The sequence below is a fragment of the Podarcis liolepis genome (genome assembly GCF_965112155.1).
Source record: "Podarcis liolepis genome assembly, chromosome: 13".
Lineage (NCBI taxonomy): Eukaryota > Metazoa > Chordata > Lepidosauria > Squamata > Lacertidae > Podarcis > Podarcis liolepis.
Window position 1 is genome coordinate 31,023,479 of NC_139573.1, and position 19,004 is coordinate 31,042,482.

At 46.4% G+C, this 19,004-nt stretch overlaps 1 protein-coding gene across 1 annotated transcript in view; it reads right to left on the reverse strand.

The window, feature by feature from the left end:
- LOC310692557 (uncharacterized protein) overlaps window positions 1–18,763 on the reverse strand; it is a 32,131-nt gene extending 13,368 nt beyond the window's left edge. Inside the window, exons 1-8 of the mRNA XM_083473505.1 lie at window positions 17,956–18,763; window positions 15,817–15,899; window positions 15,505–15,661; window positions 13,751–13,912; window positions 13,500–13,625; window positions 12,070–12,290; window positions 10,654–10,688; window positions 9,054–9,146 (exon numbers count right to left, since the gene is read on the reverse strand). Coding sequence (XP_083329631.1) covers window positions 9,054–9,146; window positions 10,654–10,688; window positions 12,070–12,290; window positions 13,500–13,625; window positions 13,751–13,912; window positions 15,505–15,661; window positions 15,817–15,899; window positions 17,956–18,462 — 1,384 coding nt within the window. The 5' untranslated portion in view covers window positions 18,463–18,763. The remainder of the gene's footprint in view (window positions 1–9,053; window positions 9,147–10,653; window positions 10,689–12,069; window positions 12,291–13,499; window positions 13,626–13,750; window positions 13,913–15,504; window positions 15,662–15,816; window positions 15,900–17,955) is intronic.
- Between the last annotated feature and the right edge of the window lie 241 nt (window positions 18,764–19,004).

Below are 19,004 nucleotides of genomic sequence, written 5' to 3' on the forward strand. Positions count from 1 at the left end.
GCTGCCATCCCTGGTCTCTGAGCTGCCCCACCCCCTGCCCCAAAGACAGGTGCCTCATCCTGCCACCCCACAGGGGCCGGGGCAGAGGATGCCCCCAGCCTTAGTGGCCCCTGTTTCATTAGCCCCAAAATGGAAAACAAGTGAGTTCCCAAATTAAACTGATAGAATATGTGCAGCTTGCAGATCTAACATACAGAATAAGATAACAAGAACATATGTTTAAAGAAGATTGGAAAATGTTTATTGAATATAAGGGGGGGGACTGTGTACACTTGAAAACGTTGGCAGCATTAAGATAAATTCAACAGCGTAAGTTTTGATGGATGTAATAATGCAATACTTGAATGGCTTGGATTATTTAAAATATGCAGGGATTGATGTTATGCAGAATGAACCATGGAAGGAGAAGAAGAGAATCTTGGTTAAATGAATATTCTAAATTATAAAACAGAAAACGTAATAAAAATGGGGGGAATCATTGCCCTAGACAATGAGAAACAGACAAATCTAGCTTTCTGGCAAATGGAACTGCATGACATACTTGCTTGCAAACACCTTTTGTTTTATTCCTTCTTGACACTCTAGTTATACACCTAGAGATGCAGAAAGAGGGGACATCATATCAGACCCTTGGCCTGCCTAGCTCAATACTGTTGACACTGAATGACAGCAGCTTTCTAGGATTTTCATGAGGTGCTCTCCCAGCCCTACCTTGAGATGCCCTTCAGAACAGAACCTAGGACATTCAACATGCAATGCATTTGCTCTAACACTGACCTATGACCCATCTCCATGCTGAAAGGACAGTGTCCAGTGGCTCTAATGCCTGACTTTTGTAGACAGCTCTGAAAGTGCTTGGATGCCTTGCATTCTTGCAGCTGTTGCAGAATCCCAGGTCCTCTCGCCACGGCATCACTAAGTTTCTTGATGATTAATTTTAAGTTCTAGGAGCCTTCATATGTCCAGCTTCATGAGGGTAAAAATGTCTTTAAAATGTTACACAAGTGTCAGGCTTTGGGGAATTCTATCCCTCCCACGGTGGCAGCAAAAAAGCAGAACAAAGAAGAGTTCTTACCAGTTAGTTTATTCAATAATCACAGCAAGAGGCAAAGAAATGCAGTCTCTCTATACAGTGGTACCTCGGCTTAAGAACTTAATTCGTTCTGGAGGTCTGTTCTTAACCTGAAACTGTTCTTAACCTGAGGTACCACTTTAGCTAGTGGGGCCTCCCGCTGCCACCACCGCGAGATTTCTGTTCTCATCCTGAAGCAAAGTTCTTAACCCGAGGTACTATTTCTGGGTTAGCAGAGTCTGTAACCTGAAACGTCTGTAACCTGAGGTACCACTGTAGTGGCGTTGCTCTACATTGTCCCTATTCTATGTCACCCCTGCATCAGCTAATCTGGACTTTCTGCCTCTGAGCTCTCTGTTCTAATACCCTCATTGCCCACCTCGTCCTGGGAGGGGGGGTCAGGAATGCTTTCGAAGGACACTGAGTCTGTCAGCTGTCTCTCCCCTGATGCTTCTTCTTCCTGCTGTTCCTCCCCCAATATTTCCCAGCTTCTCCCCTCTGCAGCCTCTGAACTATGTCCTTCTGCAAACCACTGTTCTAAATCTATACGGTCCTCCTGTTCTCAGGAAGGTTCAGGAGAAGGGGGAGGCGGCCCCCACCATTCCTCCTCAGTCCAGCCCCTGACAATAAGTGAACTGCAGTGGCTATGATCTCATACACACAAATTTCAAGTCTGGGGTTACCCAGTGGATATGAATGATGTAGCAAGCTGCTGCTTGTTGTGCAAATCCACTGCTGAATTAGCCGCATCCAGTTATGTCATTCCACTGGAACGGCCAATTGCATGTATGCACAATGAAAGTACACATCATACCGTTGGATTGCTATGACTCTAACCGTGCTCCACCTTTAGCATCTATTTGCCAGCTCAGAGCTCTGCAGGAAGGTAAAGGGGGAAAACAGGGATGGGCAGATCAGTCTATTTCAGGTCCGGGTCAGTTTCACATGCAATTCATTCATAAATCTGTTCTGTCCTGTTTACACAGTAATCTATGTATTTGGGTTTTGTTTATTTAAGAAGACACGTGGACATTCATGCTCAAACTCTAAATACATATTTTGTACTAAAAATACATTTAGACAGATATTTCATGTATGCCTTTATAAATATATATTTATCCTTGAATATGCAGTTTGGTGCCTTTTCGTTTAACAAAAATATATTTTTCATTTTATAAAAAAAACAACCAATATTATTATCCATTTAAAACATTTTCAATTTCTAGACATCTAGGATTATTTAGATCCCCAGACTCCCCCCACTGTATCTAATTACATTTTTCTAATCCATTTTATCTTCTTTTTTTACCTTAAATCATATTACATTATAAGTGTTATAACAATCCTGCTAACATTTTAAATATCTACAGTGGTCTTTAAGGTATTCTCTAATCCCCCCCCCCCAACTTTTGGCTTTTTTTATCATCTTGGTGTTTGGTGCCTTTTCCAAGCTGCAAACTGTATTGCAAAATTCAGCAAAAGGCCGAATAATCCGTGAAGTCCTTGTTCAAAGAAACCAAAACAGTGCAGGCCTAGTGATCGCAGCAACTCTTGCAGTAGGCCTTGCACCAATGAGGCTGTTGCAAGGACTGAAGGCCCCCGTCGTCCAACCGCTCTCTAAAACTCCTCCCCCAGGTCATTGTCCAGCAGCCTAAGGCTTCCTCGTCCTGTCTCTCTTTGGTCTGCCCTCTTCATTTTTCTGTGTGTTCTTCGAGACCAGGAGGAAGGGGAACAGGTCACAGCAGGAGGAATAGTTTCCCTGGCTTCTTCAGCAGCCTGACTCATTGCTGCCTCTTGGCCCCCTCCTCTCCAGCCTCCACTTCTGTCTCTGAGCCTGGACTGCTCTCTGCCACAGCCTCTTCCTGCTCACTAAACCCTGTTATCTCTTCAGCTTCTGACACCTCCTCCTGCCCGTTTGCTCCATCTTTTCCCTCTGGCCATTTATAGTCATTCTACCACCAAACCGCTGACTGAGCCTTCTTCCCCTGGGGATTCCCTTGAGGTTCTCCAGCTATTGCCTCCCGCTCCTCTGCCGGTCCATGACAACCACTGATTAAGACCTTATTTTGTGCTGTCTCCAACTTTCAAGTTCCAAAAATGAGCAGGTGCTAAAAAGTTGTAACAAAAGTTGTCCTGTTTAGGGATGTTTTTAATGTTTGAAGTTTTGTTCTGCTTTTTAATGTTCTGTTGAAAGCACCCTGCAGCCAATCAGAAGTGTGCTTTGGTTTCCAAACATTTTGGAAGTTGAACGGACTTCTGGAATAGTTTCCGTTCGACTTCCAAGGTACGACTGTATTGGGGAGATGGGTTGAACCTAACCTTCTCCCCCAATTGCTAGATTTTGATGTGCAGGGGCTATTTCCTTAAATTGGTGGGTTGTTCCATCCTATGAGCTCCACCTTGTATGCCCTCTTAAGCGGCACAGCCCAGAAGCAGAAAGAACGATGCCCTGAGTGAAAAGCAGCCCTGAGACTCAGGTGCTCATTGTATTTCCATCAGACTGTTGGTGCGGCACTAGATTGCCTTCAGCAAATGATTAATTTAAGGTCGGATAGGTGATGCATTTGGCTCAGCACGCATTGTCAGCTTAACTGTGAATTTCTCATGGATCCATTTCCTGGCTCAGCAAATCCCTTGAGAGTCCAGGAAGGGGGTGAGACATAGAAGAGGAAACCGGGAGATGTTTTCAAGCAGAGGTGGGGAGCCTTCAGCCTGTGGGCCAGACTTGGCCCACAAGGCTTTTTCATTTGACCTACAGTGGTACCTCGGGTTACAGACGCTTCAGGTTACAGACACTTCAGGTTACAGACGCTTCAGGTTACAGACACTTCAGGTTACAGACTCTGCTAACCTAGAAATAGTACCTCGGGTTAAGAACTTTGCTTCAGGATGAGAACAGAAATTGTGCAGCAGCAGCAGGAGGCCCTATTAGCTAAAGTGGTGTTTTAGGTTAAGAACGGACCTCCGGAACGAATTAAGTTCTTAACCTGAGGTACCACTGTATTTGGTGCCAGTACAAAGCTGGCAAGGTAGGGCTTCAAAAGAACAATTGTGGGCTTAAAGTGATTTTAAAGCAGTTTATGGAGGTTCAAAGAGTCATGGACTGGCCGAATGCAGAAGAGTGGTGCGAGGCACCAGGCAGGGAAGACTGTAATCCCAGGGTCATGTGTTGGGTGAAAGATTTCTGCATTGTAGGGGGTTGGACTAGATGACTGCGGGGTTCCCTTCCAACTCTACAACTCTATGATTCTAAAACATTGTGGCTGCATAATGAAAAGGACATCTGGAGGGGGCCTAAGTCATGGCATTCTTTGCAGTCTTCCAGATACTGCACTAGAAGTCCTATTTCACCCCCCATGATTTGATCACGTGCACGTACACACACACACACACACACACACACACACTCAGGGCAGTGCAAGGTGTGTCAGAAACAGCATTCCCTTAAATGTCCTGCCAACTGTTTTACTGTCTTCAAAGGCAGGTCCTAACAATTCCATCCCAGAAACTGCAACGAACATGTTTTGCGAACACGCTGCCTCAAAGGGAGACGAAAGACGACAGACCTGCGAGACATGGAAAGGCTTCCGCTTGTAAAAACTTCCCCCAACAGCTGGGCAAGGGCACCTTAGAAAGCCTAGAGGCTTCCTTCAAAATGACACAGAGAAATGATGGAACTCAGCAAGCCTTTACAATACTTTGTTGGCTCCTTTTGGACAAATAATTGTGAGGATCATCTGCTCAGCACCATAATTAACCTTAAGCTGAGTTTTTTGGGGTTGTTTTTTAAAAAAAATCAGAATTGGTGGTTTGAAACCCTATAAAACTCACTTCCAAAAAGTTAATTGCTGCACGGTGAGTGAGCCAGGTTGGAATGAGATCATGTTCTTAGTTTAATCCCCAACAGAAATCACTTTTAACTGCCAAGGCTACCCTCCTGGAATTCTGCTTTCAGCAAGTGTATGCAGAAAGGAGCTTGGGATCTAGTGGAAGATTGCGAGGTGATTTGCCGGAGATCAACACAAGTTTCCAAGTTCCAATGCTTTAACAGAAGCAACAACAGAAATCTACATCCCCACCCCCCCAAAAAAAGACTGGAGAATCAGGAGTAAATTCACGTGGGAAAGGATTTGTGTGCAAGCTTCATTTAAGATTATAAGAAGATCTGTGCTGGATCAGGCCAATGGCCCATCTAGACCATGGTGGTGCTGTGGTCTAAACCACTGAGCCTCTTGGGCTTGCCGATCAGAAGGTTGGTGGTCCTGGCCAGGCCTCCGCCTATTCCACAAAAGGTTTACAAAGTTCAGTTATTGCAAAAGTTATCTTATGTCCTTCAGAGGAGAAATTGTGAATTGCAGAATTTTAAATACCCGTCATCATCCTTGGCTTCATTCAATTTTGTTTAAGCCACTTCCGCCTTAAGGAGGAGGTGGGGTTGCGGGCTTCACGGCCCCTCCACATGCGCGGCGGGTGGAGGCCAGTCCTGTGCGATTGGGAGGATTCCCAGCCGCATCACCCCCTGGCTGGCCAATCGGCTGGCTTGGAGGCGTGGCCTGCCCTATAAAGGCAGGACGTGGCCGGGGATCTCCCTCTTTGCCGCCCGCCAGCTGTTCCTGTTTTTCCCACCCTCCCGCCCTATAAGGTTTTCATTCCTTCACCTTGCTATGGACCTTGGTTGGTCGCCGTTGTGGGGCCTGGTAGGAATTGTTCCACTTGGCAAATTGGCACCAGCCACTTGGTTTTCGCTTACCTCGTAGCAAATCGTCACAACTTTCTGGGTATTGGGGGCTAGGCATTGGTATTGTTCTGTAGTTGGAAGAGGGGAGGTAGCACCATTACCTGCCCCACATATTGAAGGGTAGTCCATTAAAGGATTCTGGGGGGCGTTGCCCTGTCCGAAGCCTAGTGAGGTTAGGGCCTAAGGCACGCTCCCTAGCGGTGACCCCAGGGGAGTTCCTAGTTGATGTGCATCAGCAGGACTCCCCCTACTGGTGGTTAACCCTTCCCAGACTTCAAGCAGACGGGCTGGAGTTGGATATAGTTAGGACAAATGCCTAAGCCAATACTGCTCATTACCTGTAACCAATAAAATTGTGGCCATTCTTAGCCCATTAACCTTAATAATTGTGTCATGTGTCTTTACTTCCACTGGGGGGGGGGGTTGGGAACTCGCCACGCGATAAGACTCTTCCATTTTCTTCTAGTTGTGAGGGTGGGGGATGAGGAAGGGCCTCACAAGTAGAGCAACCTAGGGCCTCTCTTCATCTAAATCCGGCCCTGCCCATAGTCACCTTTGACTGGACTTTTTAACCCATCTAGACCAGCATCCTGTTCTCACAGTGGCCAACCAGAGGATTGTGGGAAACCTGCCAGCAGGATTTGAGCACAAAAGCATTATCCCCTTCTGTGGCTTCCAGCAGCTGGTCTTCAAAACCAGCTGTTGAGGCTGAACATAGCCCTTATGGTTTGAAGCCATCATTGATAGCTTTATCCTCCATGAATCTGTACAATCCTCTATTAAAGCCTTCCGACTTGGTGCCCAGCACCGCCTCCTATGAAAGTGAGTTCCATAGTTTTTATTATTATTATTATTGAAAAGCCAGCAACTGCAGCAGAGGAAAACTTCAGGCTTTTTCCGCAGACAGCACAAGGGCATGTTTTTGACCAAGTAACTAGAGCAGAGTTTCATTTAAGCCCTGAACCAAGTCTGTACAAGCAAGGCTTTTAACACAGCATCTGCAGAGAGCAGGCAAAGGGGCCATCTATCAGGAGAACAGACTGTATCAAAACAACCTACACATACCAGTTTGAGTGTACAGTGGTACCTCAGGTTAAGAACTTAATTCGTTCTGGAGGTCCATTCTTAACCTGAAACTGTTCTTAACCTGAGACACCACTTTAGCTAATGGGGCCTCCTGCTGCTGCCACACGATTTCTGTTCTCATCCTGAAGCAAAGTTCTTAACCCGAGGTACTATTTCTGGGTTAGCAGGGTCTGTTACCTGAAGTGTCTGTAATCTGAAGCGTCTGTAACCCGAGGTACCACTGTAGACTAAAGGGGGACAGTGACGTGTGGATAAAAGCAATATCTGTGTGCACCACAACATCCAGCAGCAGTGATCGTGTTAGAATGTTGGCTACCTCCTCATACTTGCACAAAGGCCTACGGGCTTACTATGGGAAGCTGGAGAATTCTGATGAAAACAGAAATGAGAGCAAAGTCGTGAATGCTTGCTTATTCTTCCTGTGTAGAGGAAGGGAATCAATCCAGCAAATGTGATTGGTATTTGCTGCTGCTGTTGCTTCCAGGCGGCATCCACAAGGCGGTTTATTCTGTTTTCGGGACTTTCCCCTAACTCTTAAGTTCTGCATTATATTTGAGCCTCTTCTGAACTATAGTGCAAGTCTGGTGCTCATTTCCATGTTATTTGCTTCCAGGGCGAGAGGAGGGGAACAGTTTGCAAATAATGTGAAAATGAGTGCTAAACTTGTGCTATGTATTCCACTGTATTTCCAGAAGTAGCCTTTGCATCATGCCAAAGCTCAAATACTTGTATAATGTGGAAATTAACACTTAGGGAAATGTTGTGAAAAGGGATGTGACTTTTCAATTCTGTTTCTGATTATGAGGCCTCTTGGCAGATCATGCTAGCACATTATTGGAGCCTCATTGGTGGAGGAGTCTGGAGCACTGGTGCAGAGTGGGGGGGCAGAGCTCCCCCAAAATGTTCAATGAAGGAGTCAGGGGCCCCTCAAAATTCTGCAGCGGCCACATATGCAGGCCATGGGGCGTCCGCAAGACTTGTCAGAATGCCTCACAGTGTGCACAAGTGATGTCAGCATGCTCCGCAATGTGCTTGCGATGTGCGCCCATGCCCCGCGGTATGCTGACATTATGCGTGCATGCCTCAGGGCATGCATGTACAGTGTGATGATGCCACACAGCCCCAGGTCCTCTCAATTGTGGGGGCAAGGGGGCATGTGTGGTCTGGAGGCCTGGTCTAAGTGCATTTTCCAGCCATGGGTGGTGAAACTTTGGCCCTCCAGATGCTGCTGAACCACATTTTCCAACAACCACAGCCAGCGTGGCAAATGATCAGGGATGATGGGAGTTGTATTCCTGGAAAGGCAAAGATTCCCCAGCCATTTTAAGCCCACTGATTTCCGTTAGAGAGAAGGCCTGAAGTTTAGTGGTGAAGCAACTCCTTTGCACACAGAAGGTCTCTGGTTCAGATAGGGCTGGGAACAGCTCCTTCCTAAAGCCCTTGAAATTTTCTGGTAGCCCCCCAACCTAGTGCCATCCAGATTTTTGGGGGACAGCAACTGCTATCATCCCCAGCTAGCATGGCCAATGGATGGGGATGGTGGGAATTGTAGTCCAAAACATTGGAAGGACACCAAGTTGGGGGAGCCTAGTATAGACAATATAGAGCAAGACAAACCAATGACTTATACCAAGTTAGACCATTAGTTTATCTAGCTCAGTATTGTCCTGCTGTGCTCCTAGGCTGTTGGGAGGCAGCTTAAGATGTTTTCACAAGGACCTCTCCCACACTGCATATTCGGGCACTGAGAGCATCATGGGAAACAATGTTTTGGAAAGTTTGGTCCTTCGAAATGAGATGCGCTTTGATACTGCATTATTGAGACTCAAACAATCAAGTCTAATCACACATATCTATCATCTATCGATCCATCTATATTTCTATCTTTCTATCTATGAAATTATTTTGAAAAGGCATGTCTTCTTTCCATCTAGGAAGGCTGACGTTTGTTGGGTTAAGAGCAATGAAGCCATTCTCTTGAACTGACCACAGAAAACTCCTGATTTGCTGGAATGAACACACTTTATTAGAGCCTTGGGTATGCAGCCGTACAAGAACTCAAATTGCGGCTGGTAAGAAGACAAGCAGGAAAGGAAAAATCAGAGCAGTATCTCAAATGACAAGGAAAGGCTGATGTGTTCAAGGTGCAGACTTAACGGCCAGAGACGTGGACCTGTTCACGAGATGAGATCACTTTTCCGTCTTGGACCTCCTCGACAATTGTGCGGACTTGGCGGGTGGTTGAGGGTCCTACAAGGAGACAGAAGGGAGGGGGAATGTTATTTGCAGGAAAGTGATTCAGCCTCCACCATTTGCTGACCTGCCTCTCTGTGTCCTACACATCAGCCAAAGCTCACTGTTAGAAGGAACTGGATTTTAACATCTCCCATGAAACCTCAGAATGCGTTGCTTTACCAAACCATGGGAATGCAGAGCAAGCTTTGGAGGACTGGCATTTAAAGGGCTTCTTGTGCTTTGATCAACATCTGCAGAACGTTTCTTCAACCTTTACAGACCTGGGGCCAATATTTAACTCCGACCAGCCACTTTTTATTTGTAACGTGGCACCCACTTTTATTTCATACTGTATGTGTCTTTCTCATTTCCCTTCTCCCTCTCTCCTACACACACACACACACACACACACACACACACATGCACACACTATTCCCTCTTCCATCTTTCTCCTCTCCAGCTTGCCCCTTCTTTAAAAAAAAATGAAACAAAGAAAAAAATAGTGGCACGACCCCCTTAAGACTTAACTGGCATGACCTGCTTAAGAATAACTTTACTGAATCACACTAGAGGTCTGTTTAAGGCAGCATCCTATATCTACAGGGCTGAACCAGATGCCTCTGGGAAACCCACAACAGCCAGCAACTGATATTCAGAGACATGCCACCTTTGACACTGAAGGCAATAAAGCTCTGATGCCTAATAACCATTGATAGCCTTCTCCTCCATGACTTTGTATATTCCCCTTTTAAAGTTGTTCAGGTTGGTGGCCAACACTACATCTTTCCATGGCTTAACTATGGGCTGTACTACAAGCTTTCTTTTCTATTCTGCATCTCCTACCATTCCTCTTCAAAAGGAAAAGACCATAGTTCAGTGGCAGAACTTCTGCTTTGCATTCAGAAGGACTGAAAGCCAAGCCCCAGCATCTTCAAGTAGGGCTGGGATAGACCCCAGTCTGAGTCTTTGGAGAGCTGCTGTCGGTCAGTGTAGACAATACTGAGCTAGATGGACTAATGGTCTGACTTAATCTAAGGCAGCTTCCTGTGTTCCTATAGGATAACCCATAGCTCGATCCAGGTTGAGTTACAACCCGGCTGTTGACTATGACTCATTCATTGAAGGCCAGTGCCTTAATCCAATTAGTTTCCTGTGTTATCAAGTAACTACATGCATTGACTAATACAGATGACGTAGACGGCTTTGTTGAAACATGGCACCCTTTTATGAAATACTCACTTATAATCACGAAGAATGGCAACTGCCAAAATCACAGACTGGACTTTGGCAAACTTAACTAGATCGATCCCTACTGGTTGGTAAAATATAGAAGCAGCTACCATCTTGAATGGCTAGGCCTATTTGTTGACAGCATACTGATGAATGTATCGTCTCCTGTCTGTCTGTCTGTCTGTCTGTCTGTCTGTCTGTCTGTCTGCATGCTTCAATATTCTCAGCTTTTATAAAACAAAGAGAACTTCTGAAAAGCAAAAGGGAGAGCAATGGCCCAACAGATCCTTACCACTAGAAACTGCCGATGAATACTGGGAAGAAATGCTGCAAGGGGAGAAAAACAAGACTAGATTAGAGAAACATGAAGAGTTCATTTTCAGCTGCAGTGCAGCAGGTGCAGAAATGGTAATCAAATGCGCTAAAAGGAAAGGCACAACAACACAACTTTGTGTCCAGTTAATTTTGTGATTGCTTTAAAATAAAGGAACCCCAGAGGAAGCCCTGGAACATTTCCATTTGTTACATTTTCTCCTCTGGCCCAATACTATCGGCTTCTTCACACATTACAGCAAACACAGCTACAAGTGTTTGTGTGGGAAAGTGTACCTGTATTGATTCATACAGATCAGCTGCTGTGTACACAGAGTATATCCTAGTTGGGTGACACATGTGAATAACTGTATGAGCATGCAAGCACAACTCTGTATTCACAAGTATGCAGGTTGTACACTCATTGGATGTAATGTGTGAAAGGCCCTTATAACATTCAGCAAGGGGCCAATGGGGGCAGAGGACTGGATATAGGACTCCTGTGCCTTTAGAAATGTACCAGGTTTGCAAGCCAACACAAGACGTTGCTCAAGGGTAGCATGGTGTGTTGACACTATTGCACCAAAAGCACCCACAACAGCTGGACCTAGTGTGCCAATGGCACATGATGTGCTTAACATACATCAGAAATAATGGGATGGGAGGACAGGCCTAGAACAGCCAGCAATCCTAAATAATTACTTGGCAATTGAAAGACATCCTCTGTGATGGACTGGTTTGGATGCAAAGGAATGCTGGGAGGAACCAGCTGGGGAACCACCAGGGGAAGAAGGCTCAGAGCCTGGGGAGTGGTGGTGGGACATTGTTGAGTGGTCAGAGGAAAAAGACTGGGAAGAGGAGGGGTTGGAAACTGAAGAGGTAACAGGGCTTAGTGAGCTGGGAGAGTCTGTGACAGAGAGAATTCCAGAATCAGAGGCAGAGACTAAAGCAGGAGAATGGGATGAGGAAGGCCAAGAGGCAGAGACGAGTCCAGCTGGTGCAGAGGCATGGGTGTCTTCTCCTGCTGTGACAAGCTTCCCTCCCCACTGGTCTCCTAGAACCAGAAGAGACGTGAAAAGGGCAGAGGAAAGGTTGGCTGCACTTAGGCACAGTCTCCGATTGCTTGGGGAAAACCCTGGAGAGGAGTGGGCTGTGACAAGGTGGGGACTTTCAGTCTCGTCAACTGATCTATGGGGCAAGACCTACCAGGGATGAGCTGCCAGGTTCATTAGGCCCGACACTCCACCAAGTCTGTGCAGATCATGTTCTTGCTAACAAAGAGTTAGCTCCAACTTGCACAGTGTGATTTACTGCCAGCTCACTCCTGACATCCTCCTGTTTCAGCCTATTGACTCCTTATCCAACATTAGAAAACAGCCCTCCTCTTTATACATACTGGGCTTCCTCTCCCTCCAGCAGGCGGCGGTAGGTGGCGATCTCCTGTTCCAGGCGGGTCTTGGTATCAAGGAGGATCTTGTATTCATGGTTCTGGCGCTCCATGTCGCACCTCAGCTCACCCAGCTGCTCCTCCACGCTGGTGATCATAACCTGGATCTGGGCGAGCTGGGCTCCGTAGCGGGACTCTGTCTCTGCCAAGCTGCCTTCCAGTGCTGCTTTCTGGGGGAAGAGAATTGAGAGAGAGGAAATCAGAGTTAGCTTCTGAGGGAACCTGCACAGCAACCTTTAATGTTAGAGTCCTCCAGCGGTGGCTGGTAGGACAGAAGGAAGGGAGCCCAACAGTAGGTGGCGCCAATGAGCCAAAGACAGACACAGCCACCCTCTGATTGGTCAGAAGCAAGAAGGCAGGCAGGTGGCAGCTCGTTGAGGACAGACTGATGTTGACGGGGCAGCACCCCATTCGCCCTAATAGACCTTCACTGGATTCCTCCCCGTAATTGGGAATCCTGTGCAATCAGATTCCCTAATTGAAGGGAAACACAGGGACTCTTGGTCCATGCATATTAAGAACATAAGAAGAGCCTTTCTGAGTCAAGCCAGTGGCCCATCTAGTCCAGAATCCTGTTCTTCCAGTGACCAACTAGATGCCTGGGGGAAGCCTACAAGCAAAATCTGAATGCAACAGCACTCTCTCTACTTGAGACTCCCAGCAGCTAGCATTCTGACTGTGTGTCAGGATGTTGTCAGTGACTCCCGGCTGGTTGCCCAGGAAAGCATAAAGACAAGGAAAAGTTTCTTACTGTCCCTTTTTTATTTCAGTCTTTACAGCGAGAGGCTATAGAACTCAGACTCTTGGATAATGGCATTGTCCCAAATGAATCTCCATCCCCATCCCTGTCTCTCCCACTTCCTCATTCATGACTTCTTCAGGTGCTGCTACATGCCCTCTGTCTTTGAGCTCTTTGCTCTCCTACTTTTAAGGCTCGCCAGGCTCTGGGAGATGCAGGGTCTGGAATGCTTTCTAACGACGTGTCAGCCAGGCGTTGTCCTGGCTCTCCCATGATTTCCCAGCTTTTCCTCTCATCTGCCTCTGAGCTGCAACTTCCTTCAAACCCCTGTTGAAAATCTATACTGTCTTCCTCTTCCTCCTCCCTGGAAAGGTCAGTCCCTGACACTGTGGAGGTAGACTACAGCCATCATGACTTGTAGCCATTGATAGCTCCATGAATTAGTCTAACCCTCGTTTACACCCTCCAAGCTGATGGCCATTACAACACCTTCTGGAAGCAAATTCTGATATTTGCTTCCTCAGAGAAGGTAGAAAGTCATTCTAGGAATTCCCAGCAAGTCAGGTGTGGTGGCGGGGTGCGACATTGTGCAACCGTTTCCCTGATTAAGGGCAGGGAGAAGATTGCCTGAACACCGTACCGTGCTAAGCTGGGACTGCAGCTCTATTTCCAGGCCTTGGAGGGTTCGTCTCAGTTCCGTGATTTCCGACTTGCCACTGTGCAGCTGCTCTGTGTTCATGGCAACTTCGCGGTTCAGCTCTTCGGTCTACAAGGAAATGGGGAAACAGCACCATAGTGACCTCACTGATCAAAACGCCCAGTATTCTATTCTTGTTTCTTCTCCCCCCCCCGCCCCCCAAGAAAGTGCATTCACCCCAAAGGAAGACCCACCTTGCTGAAGAACCACTGCTCAGCATCCTTCCGGTTCTGCTCCGCCAATGTCTCGTACTGCTCACGCATCTCCGCCAGGATCTTGGTCAGATCCACCCCAGGAGCAGCATCCATTTCCACAGAGATCTCACCACGGATTTGGCTTCGGAGAACAGTCATTTCCTGTGATAGAGGTACACGGAGCAAGGTTATTCGTAATTAAGATTCTATCATGTTGTTGATTTTATTGTACACCACTATCATTTTTTTTTAAAGTATTGGCAATTTAGAAATATTCTTATAAATAAATCAGATGCAACTTCTTTGGGGAAAATTCCACCAATCTGAAAAATATAGGTTGTTTTTAAACCTATATTGCACTTAGATTGCAAACCCTAATGAAAGTCTTTCATAATGTGCTTCTGTTTCATGTAAGGATTTTCCTACATGCTTCTGAAAGCATGAGGCTGATATTGTCAAGAGTTAGCTATCCCGGATCAGTACCATATTTTTCCGTGTATAACACGGCCCCTATTTTTTGGGACTCCAAATAATGAAATCCCCCATATGCACCATATGTGTATAAGACAACCACCAATTTTAAACCTGAAAAAAATAGGGAAAATATAGTCTTACACACGGAAAAATACGGTAGTTACCACACTTGCCAGTAAACTAATTGAAGATGTACTAGAGAATGACTGATAAGGGAATCAGCGGGTGCCTGCGGTCATTTGATCCTGACAGCCTAATTCTCACACAATTAATTATTTTGAGCCATGGCCCCAAGGATTTAGTTCTTCTGCATGTTGCTCTGGATACAATGAGTTTAGATTGGAGGCCAACCATTGCCGCAGTCTGGCTTTGTAGAGGCTGGTTTTTATCTCATTATTGTTGCAATCAATTGTAGACATTGCTACTACTCCGTTTTAAGGGGGGATGCAGTGTGGTTTTGATTTGGATGACTATTATTATTATTTATTATTATTTATTATTATTATTATTATTTCTTTTCAGCCAGAGCTGGCCAGAGCTCAGTTCTGGCACCTCTCAGGTGGGCGCCATTGCCATTCTAAGAGAACAAGGCAGACGTTCATGGTGAACTCTGGCACCTCTTTTTCTAGAAAAATAGCACTGATTATTAATATTTTAATAGTAGTAGTAGTAGTAGTATGTGTTTATGAAATCTTGTACATCGTTTTCAAGGGCCAATTCTGCCCTAAAAGGCACACTGGAGCAGATCTAGGCTAGATTCTCACAGCTGTACTTGACATGCAGAACTCAACCTGTTCGCTTTTCCAATGGACTTTTAAGGGCTGGTTCATTCATGCATCTTCAACACTTGATGGCTGCAGTATCTAAGAGTGACTTGCACTTATGAATGGGCCTTTACAGACAGAACAGTCAGAACCTCTTTAAACGCAATGCTTTCCAATGGAGTCCATTCCTAGACTTGACGTCTGTGATCAAAGGTATGTTCATGGGTAAATAGGGCCCAGGTTTATGGTTACATGAATTGTTTGGTAAGTATCTAGATCACAGCCCAAGAGGTCTGTTTCCTGCCCATTTTTCCAATGATATTTCAAAGACATTTCATTGTGGCACAGCCTGTTGCGCTGGGCCATTCAGAAGATGCTTGTAGCATGTGCAACCACATTGGACAAAAAGAACGTGCGTTGGGTTCATCGGACATAAACCAGTTGAATGCTGGTGTCCTCCCCCTCTCCTTTAAAAATGTGCACCCCTCTGTGACGTTGCCCATTGGGCATTCTTACCTCCTCATGGTTCTTGTGCAGATAAGCCAATTCCTCCTTTAGATTTTCCAGCTGCATTTCCAGATCAGATCTGGACAGTGTTAGATCATCCAAGACTCTGCGCAGACCATTGATGTCAGACTCAACACTCATGCGCAGGGCCTGCTCTGTCTCAAACCTGCATCCACAAAGGATTGAGAGGAAGAGGGAAGGGGAAAGGGGTAAGAGGTTGTCCCAGGAAATGTTTATCATACAGCTCCCAGCCATGGTGCTGGCTGTGAAACCAACCCAACCACTGAGTTTTGTGTGTGTTTTTTTAACAATTAAACCTACTTGGTTCTGAAGTCATCAGCGGTCAACTTCGCATTGTCAATCTGCAGGAGGATGCTGGCATTCTGAACACTGGCAGCAAGAATCTGCAAGGGAAGTAGGGAATGGGTGGTTTGAAATGGTAAAAATTCTGGGCAAGTTTTATTTTATTTTTGGGGAACCCTCGACAACGGGCGTTTCATTCAGGACCTAGCCTTGTGCTACGTGAAAGCTCTGGGACGTTCTTTCTAATTTACTTAACAGAAAGCCATTTCAAGGGCAGGAAATCATAGAGGAATCACAGAATTGCAGAGTTGGAAGGGACCCTGTGATTCATCTAGTCCAACCCCCTGCAATGCAGGAATATTCAGCTGTCCCATTCAGGGATCATTATCAGCACTGTGCTCTAACCAGCTGAGCTCTCCAGGAGAAGCATGACATGCACTAAATTATCATCATTCATATTTTTTAAAATGTGACATCTTCATCCTTCAGCATTCCAGATGCATTTTTACTAGGGCTCGTGCCGGGGAACATCCCAGTAGATAGTGCCCCGTATTAATTAGAGGGGACACCATTTAGAGTACAGGGTCTAACCTACAGCTGTCCAGAATCTGTTGGGAGTCCCCCATATTAGCCCTGGCCACTGGCATTGCTGGCTGGAGCTGATAGGAATTAGAGTCCCACAACATCTGGAGAAGAACAGGTTAGTCACCCTCTGGATTCGACTTGAGGAACAAAAAATGTCCTGGGCTAGCTCCAGTTTTAAGGGATCCAAGTGGGCGAAATGAATTAACTTCCCGCACTAAGGAAATCCTAGTTAATTTTACTACAGAAGAGGCTTTGGTTTGGCTGATGTCATTCCTCCACAGCCTCCATAGCCCAGCAGTTAATAATTATCCCTCCCAATTAGGAGGTTGTGTTGGACCATGGGCTACTTCACATAGGTCCTTGGTCCCAGACCCTGAGATCTCAGGGCCCAAACCTTAGACTTAGGGGCATCCCCTGGTGATGTCACAGAGGTGGGCCCTGGCCATTCTTCCGCTGCACTCCCTCCCACCTCTGAGCCCTGGAGATGGAAGTTAATTAGAAGAGGGAGTCTCTGCAATAATCTGCAGCTGGCTCCTGCCAGGCTGAAGCTTGCAGGCTGTATGCACAGTCTTCTCAATAAATGAAAATGAAAATTAAATTAAGGCACAAAAGAAAGTAGTATACCACTAGTAGTACCACAATAGTAGTGCAGTAGTGGTGATAATGGTATTTCTAGACCAGTGTTCCCCAACCTTGGGCCTCCAGCTGTTTTTGGACTACAACTCCCATCATCCCTCGCTAGCAAGACCAGTGGTCAATGATGATGGGAATTGTAGTCCAAAAACAGCTGGAGGCCCAAGGTTGGGGAACACTGTTCTAGACGATAACTGGGCTAGTTGCAGCTACACAGCCAAGAGTCCTGTGGTAGCATTTAACTAAAGAAAGCTATGTAAGAAGGAGGGGAATACCCAATGGCTATGAAATGTAAGAGACAGGGGTAATTCAATGGCATTACTATGCAAGGACAAATCGTCAGCAAGATAAGATCTGTGACCCGTTCACAGCACCAGCAAGCACTATCTTAAAAATCTTTGCTTTACAAATTTAACAGCTATAGTGGGAAAGAAACACACAGTTCTGATTAAGTCTAAATTCAAGGGGGGGGAGGACATCAAAAGTGCTGATCAATGTTAGCTCAGCAGGTTCATGCTGGAACTTCCCTTTAATATTATTCTCTGATTGTGGTTAATATTATTCTGACATCATCAGCTAAGTGTTCTTGGATTTTAAAAATCCTTTGCCTAATGCCTACTTACATGTTACACAGACTAAAAGAATTGGATTTGAAGTCTCTGGGTGCTAAGCAGATTTTTTTAAAAGGGGGGGGTTTCCCCCAAACCTTTCAGGCTTTCCTCATGGGCTTGTTAAGAGCCAGTTTGCTATGATTTTCCATCCTAGAATTGTAGAGCTGGGAGGCACCCTGGGGATCATCTAGTCCAACCCCCTGCAGTGCAGGAATCTGCAGCTGTCCCATAAGGGACTCGAACCCTCAACCTTGGCGTTATCAGCACCACGCTCTAACCAACTGAGCTATCTAGGCTAAGAAGCCCCCTTAGAGTCACTTCACCATACCTTGCTCCGCAGATCCTCAATGGTCTTGAAATATGAGCTGTAGTCACGGTCTGGACCAGGTGCTTGCTTCTTGTACCACTCCTTGATCTTAAACTCCAGCTCGGTGTTGGCTTCCTCCAGCGCCCGCACCTTGTCCAGGTAGTTAGCCAGGCGGTCGTTCAGGTTCTGCATGGTCTCCTTCTCACCCCCGGCCAGAAGGCCTTCTCCACCACCAGCAACAAAGCTTCCACCGAAACTTCCACCATAGCCTCCACCAAACCCACCACCAAACCCACCACCAAGGCCACTGCTGCTGCAGAAGCTGCCCCCATAGCCACCACCAAGGGCACTGCCCACCCCAGAGACATAGCGAGAGGAAGAGATGGAGACGCCACCAGCTCCACCATGGATGCTAGGGGCTCTGTATCCTCCACCCATATGGACGGAGGAAAGCCGGGAGGAACCCCCAGCAAAGGAAGGCCCCTTCATCGAGGAGGAAGAGGTGTATTGCCTGAAGGTGGTGGTCATGGTTGCCAGGAAATGGAGACACTCAAGCCCAGAGAGATGTTCTTGCTGCTTTCTAAACGGCCGAGGGAACTAACGGCTCTCTCATACCCCATGCTCCTTTTATCTCCAAGGTTGGAGGGGGGCGTTGCTTTGGAAAAGCCCTTCTTCTCTCTGCTTTGCATTCCCCAGGGCTTTCGTCATCACAGACATCAAAAGCCAACATCCACGCTCATCGTTTGTCTCCCCAGGTCTATTCATGCGTGTGTCACATTCCAGCAGATACACCTTGCCCTACAAAGGGCGGTTTTGTGTTTCCACTTCTGTTCCCAGGTAGTGTGATTCAGAAAACAGGAGGACTATTGCTCAAGGGTACGGTGTAAGATTGCCACCTCGTTTCCCTGAACGAACAGCGTGCCCAGGTAGAAACAATGAGCCCTTGAGAGCTGGAAATATGAGGGAGAGGGGGGAAATCATTACGAAACAAAGGGATATTCATACAGGAGTCCAAGCTCTAAATGCCTTGCACATGTGTTTCTGGCAGGAAACACAAACCTGAAAGTTCT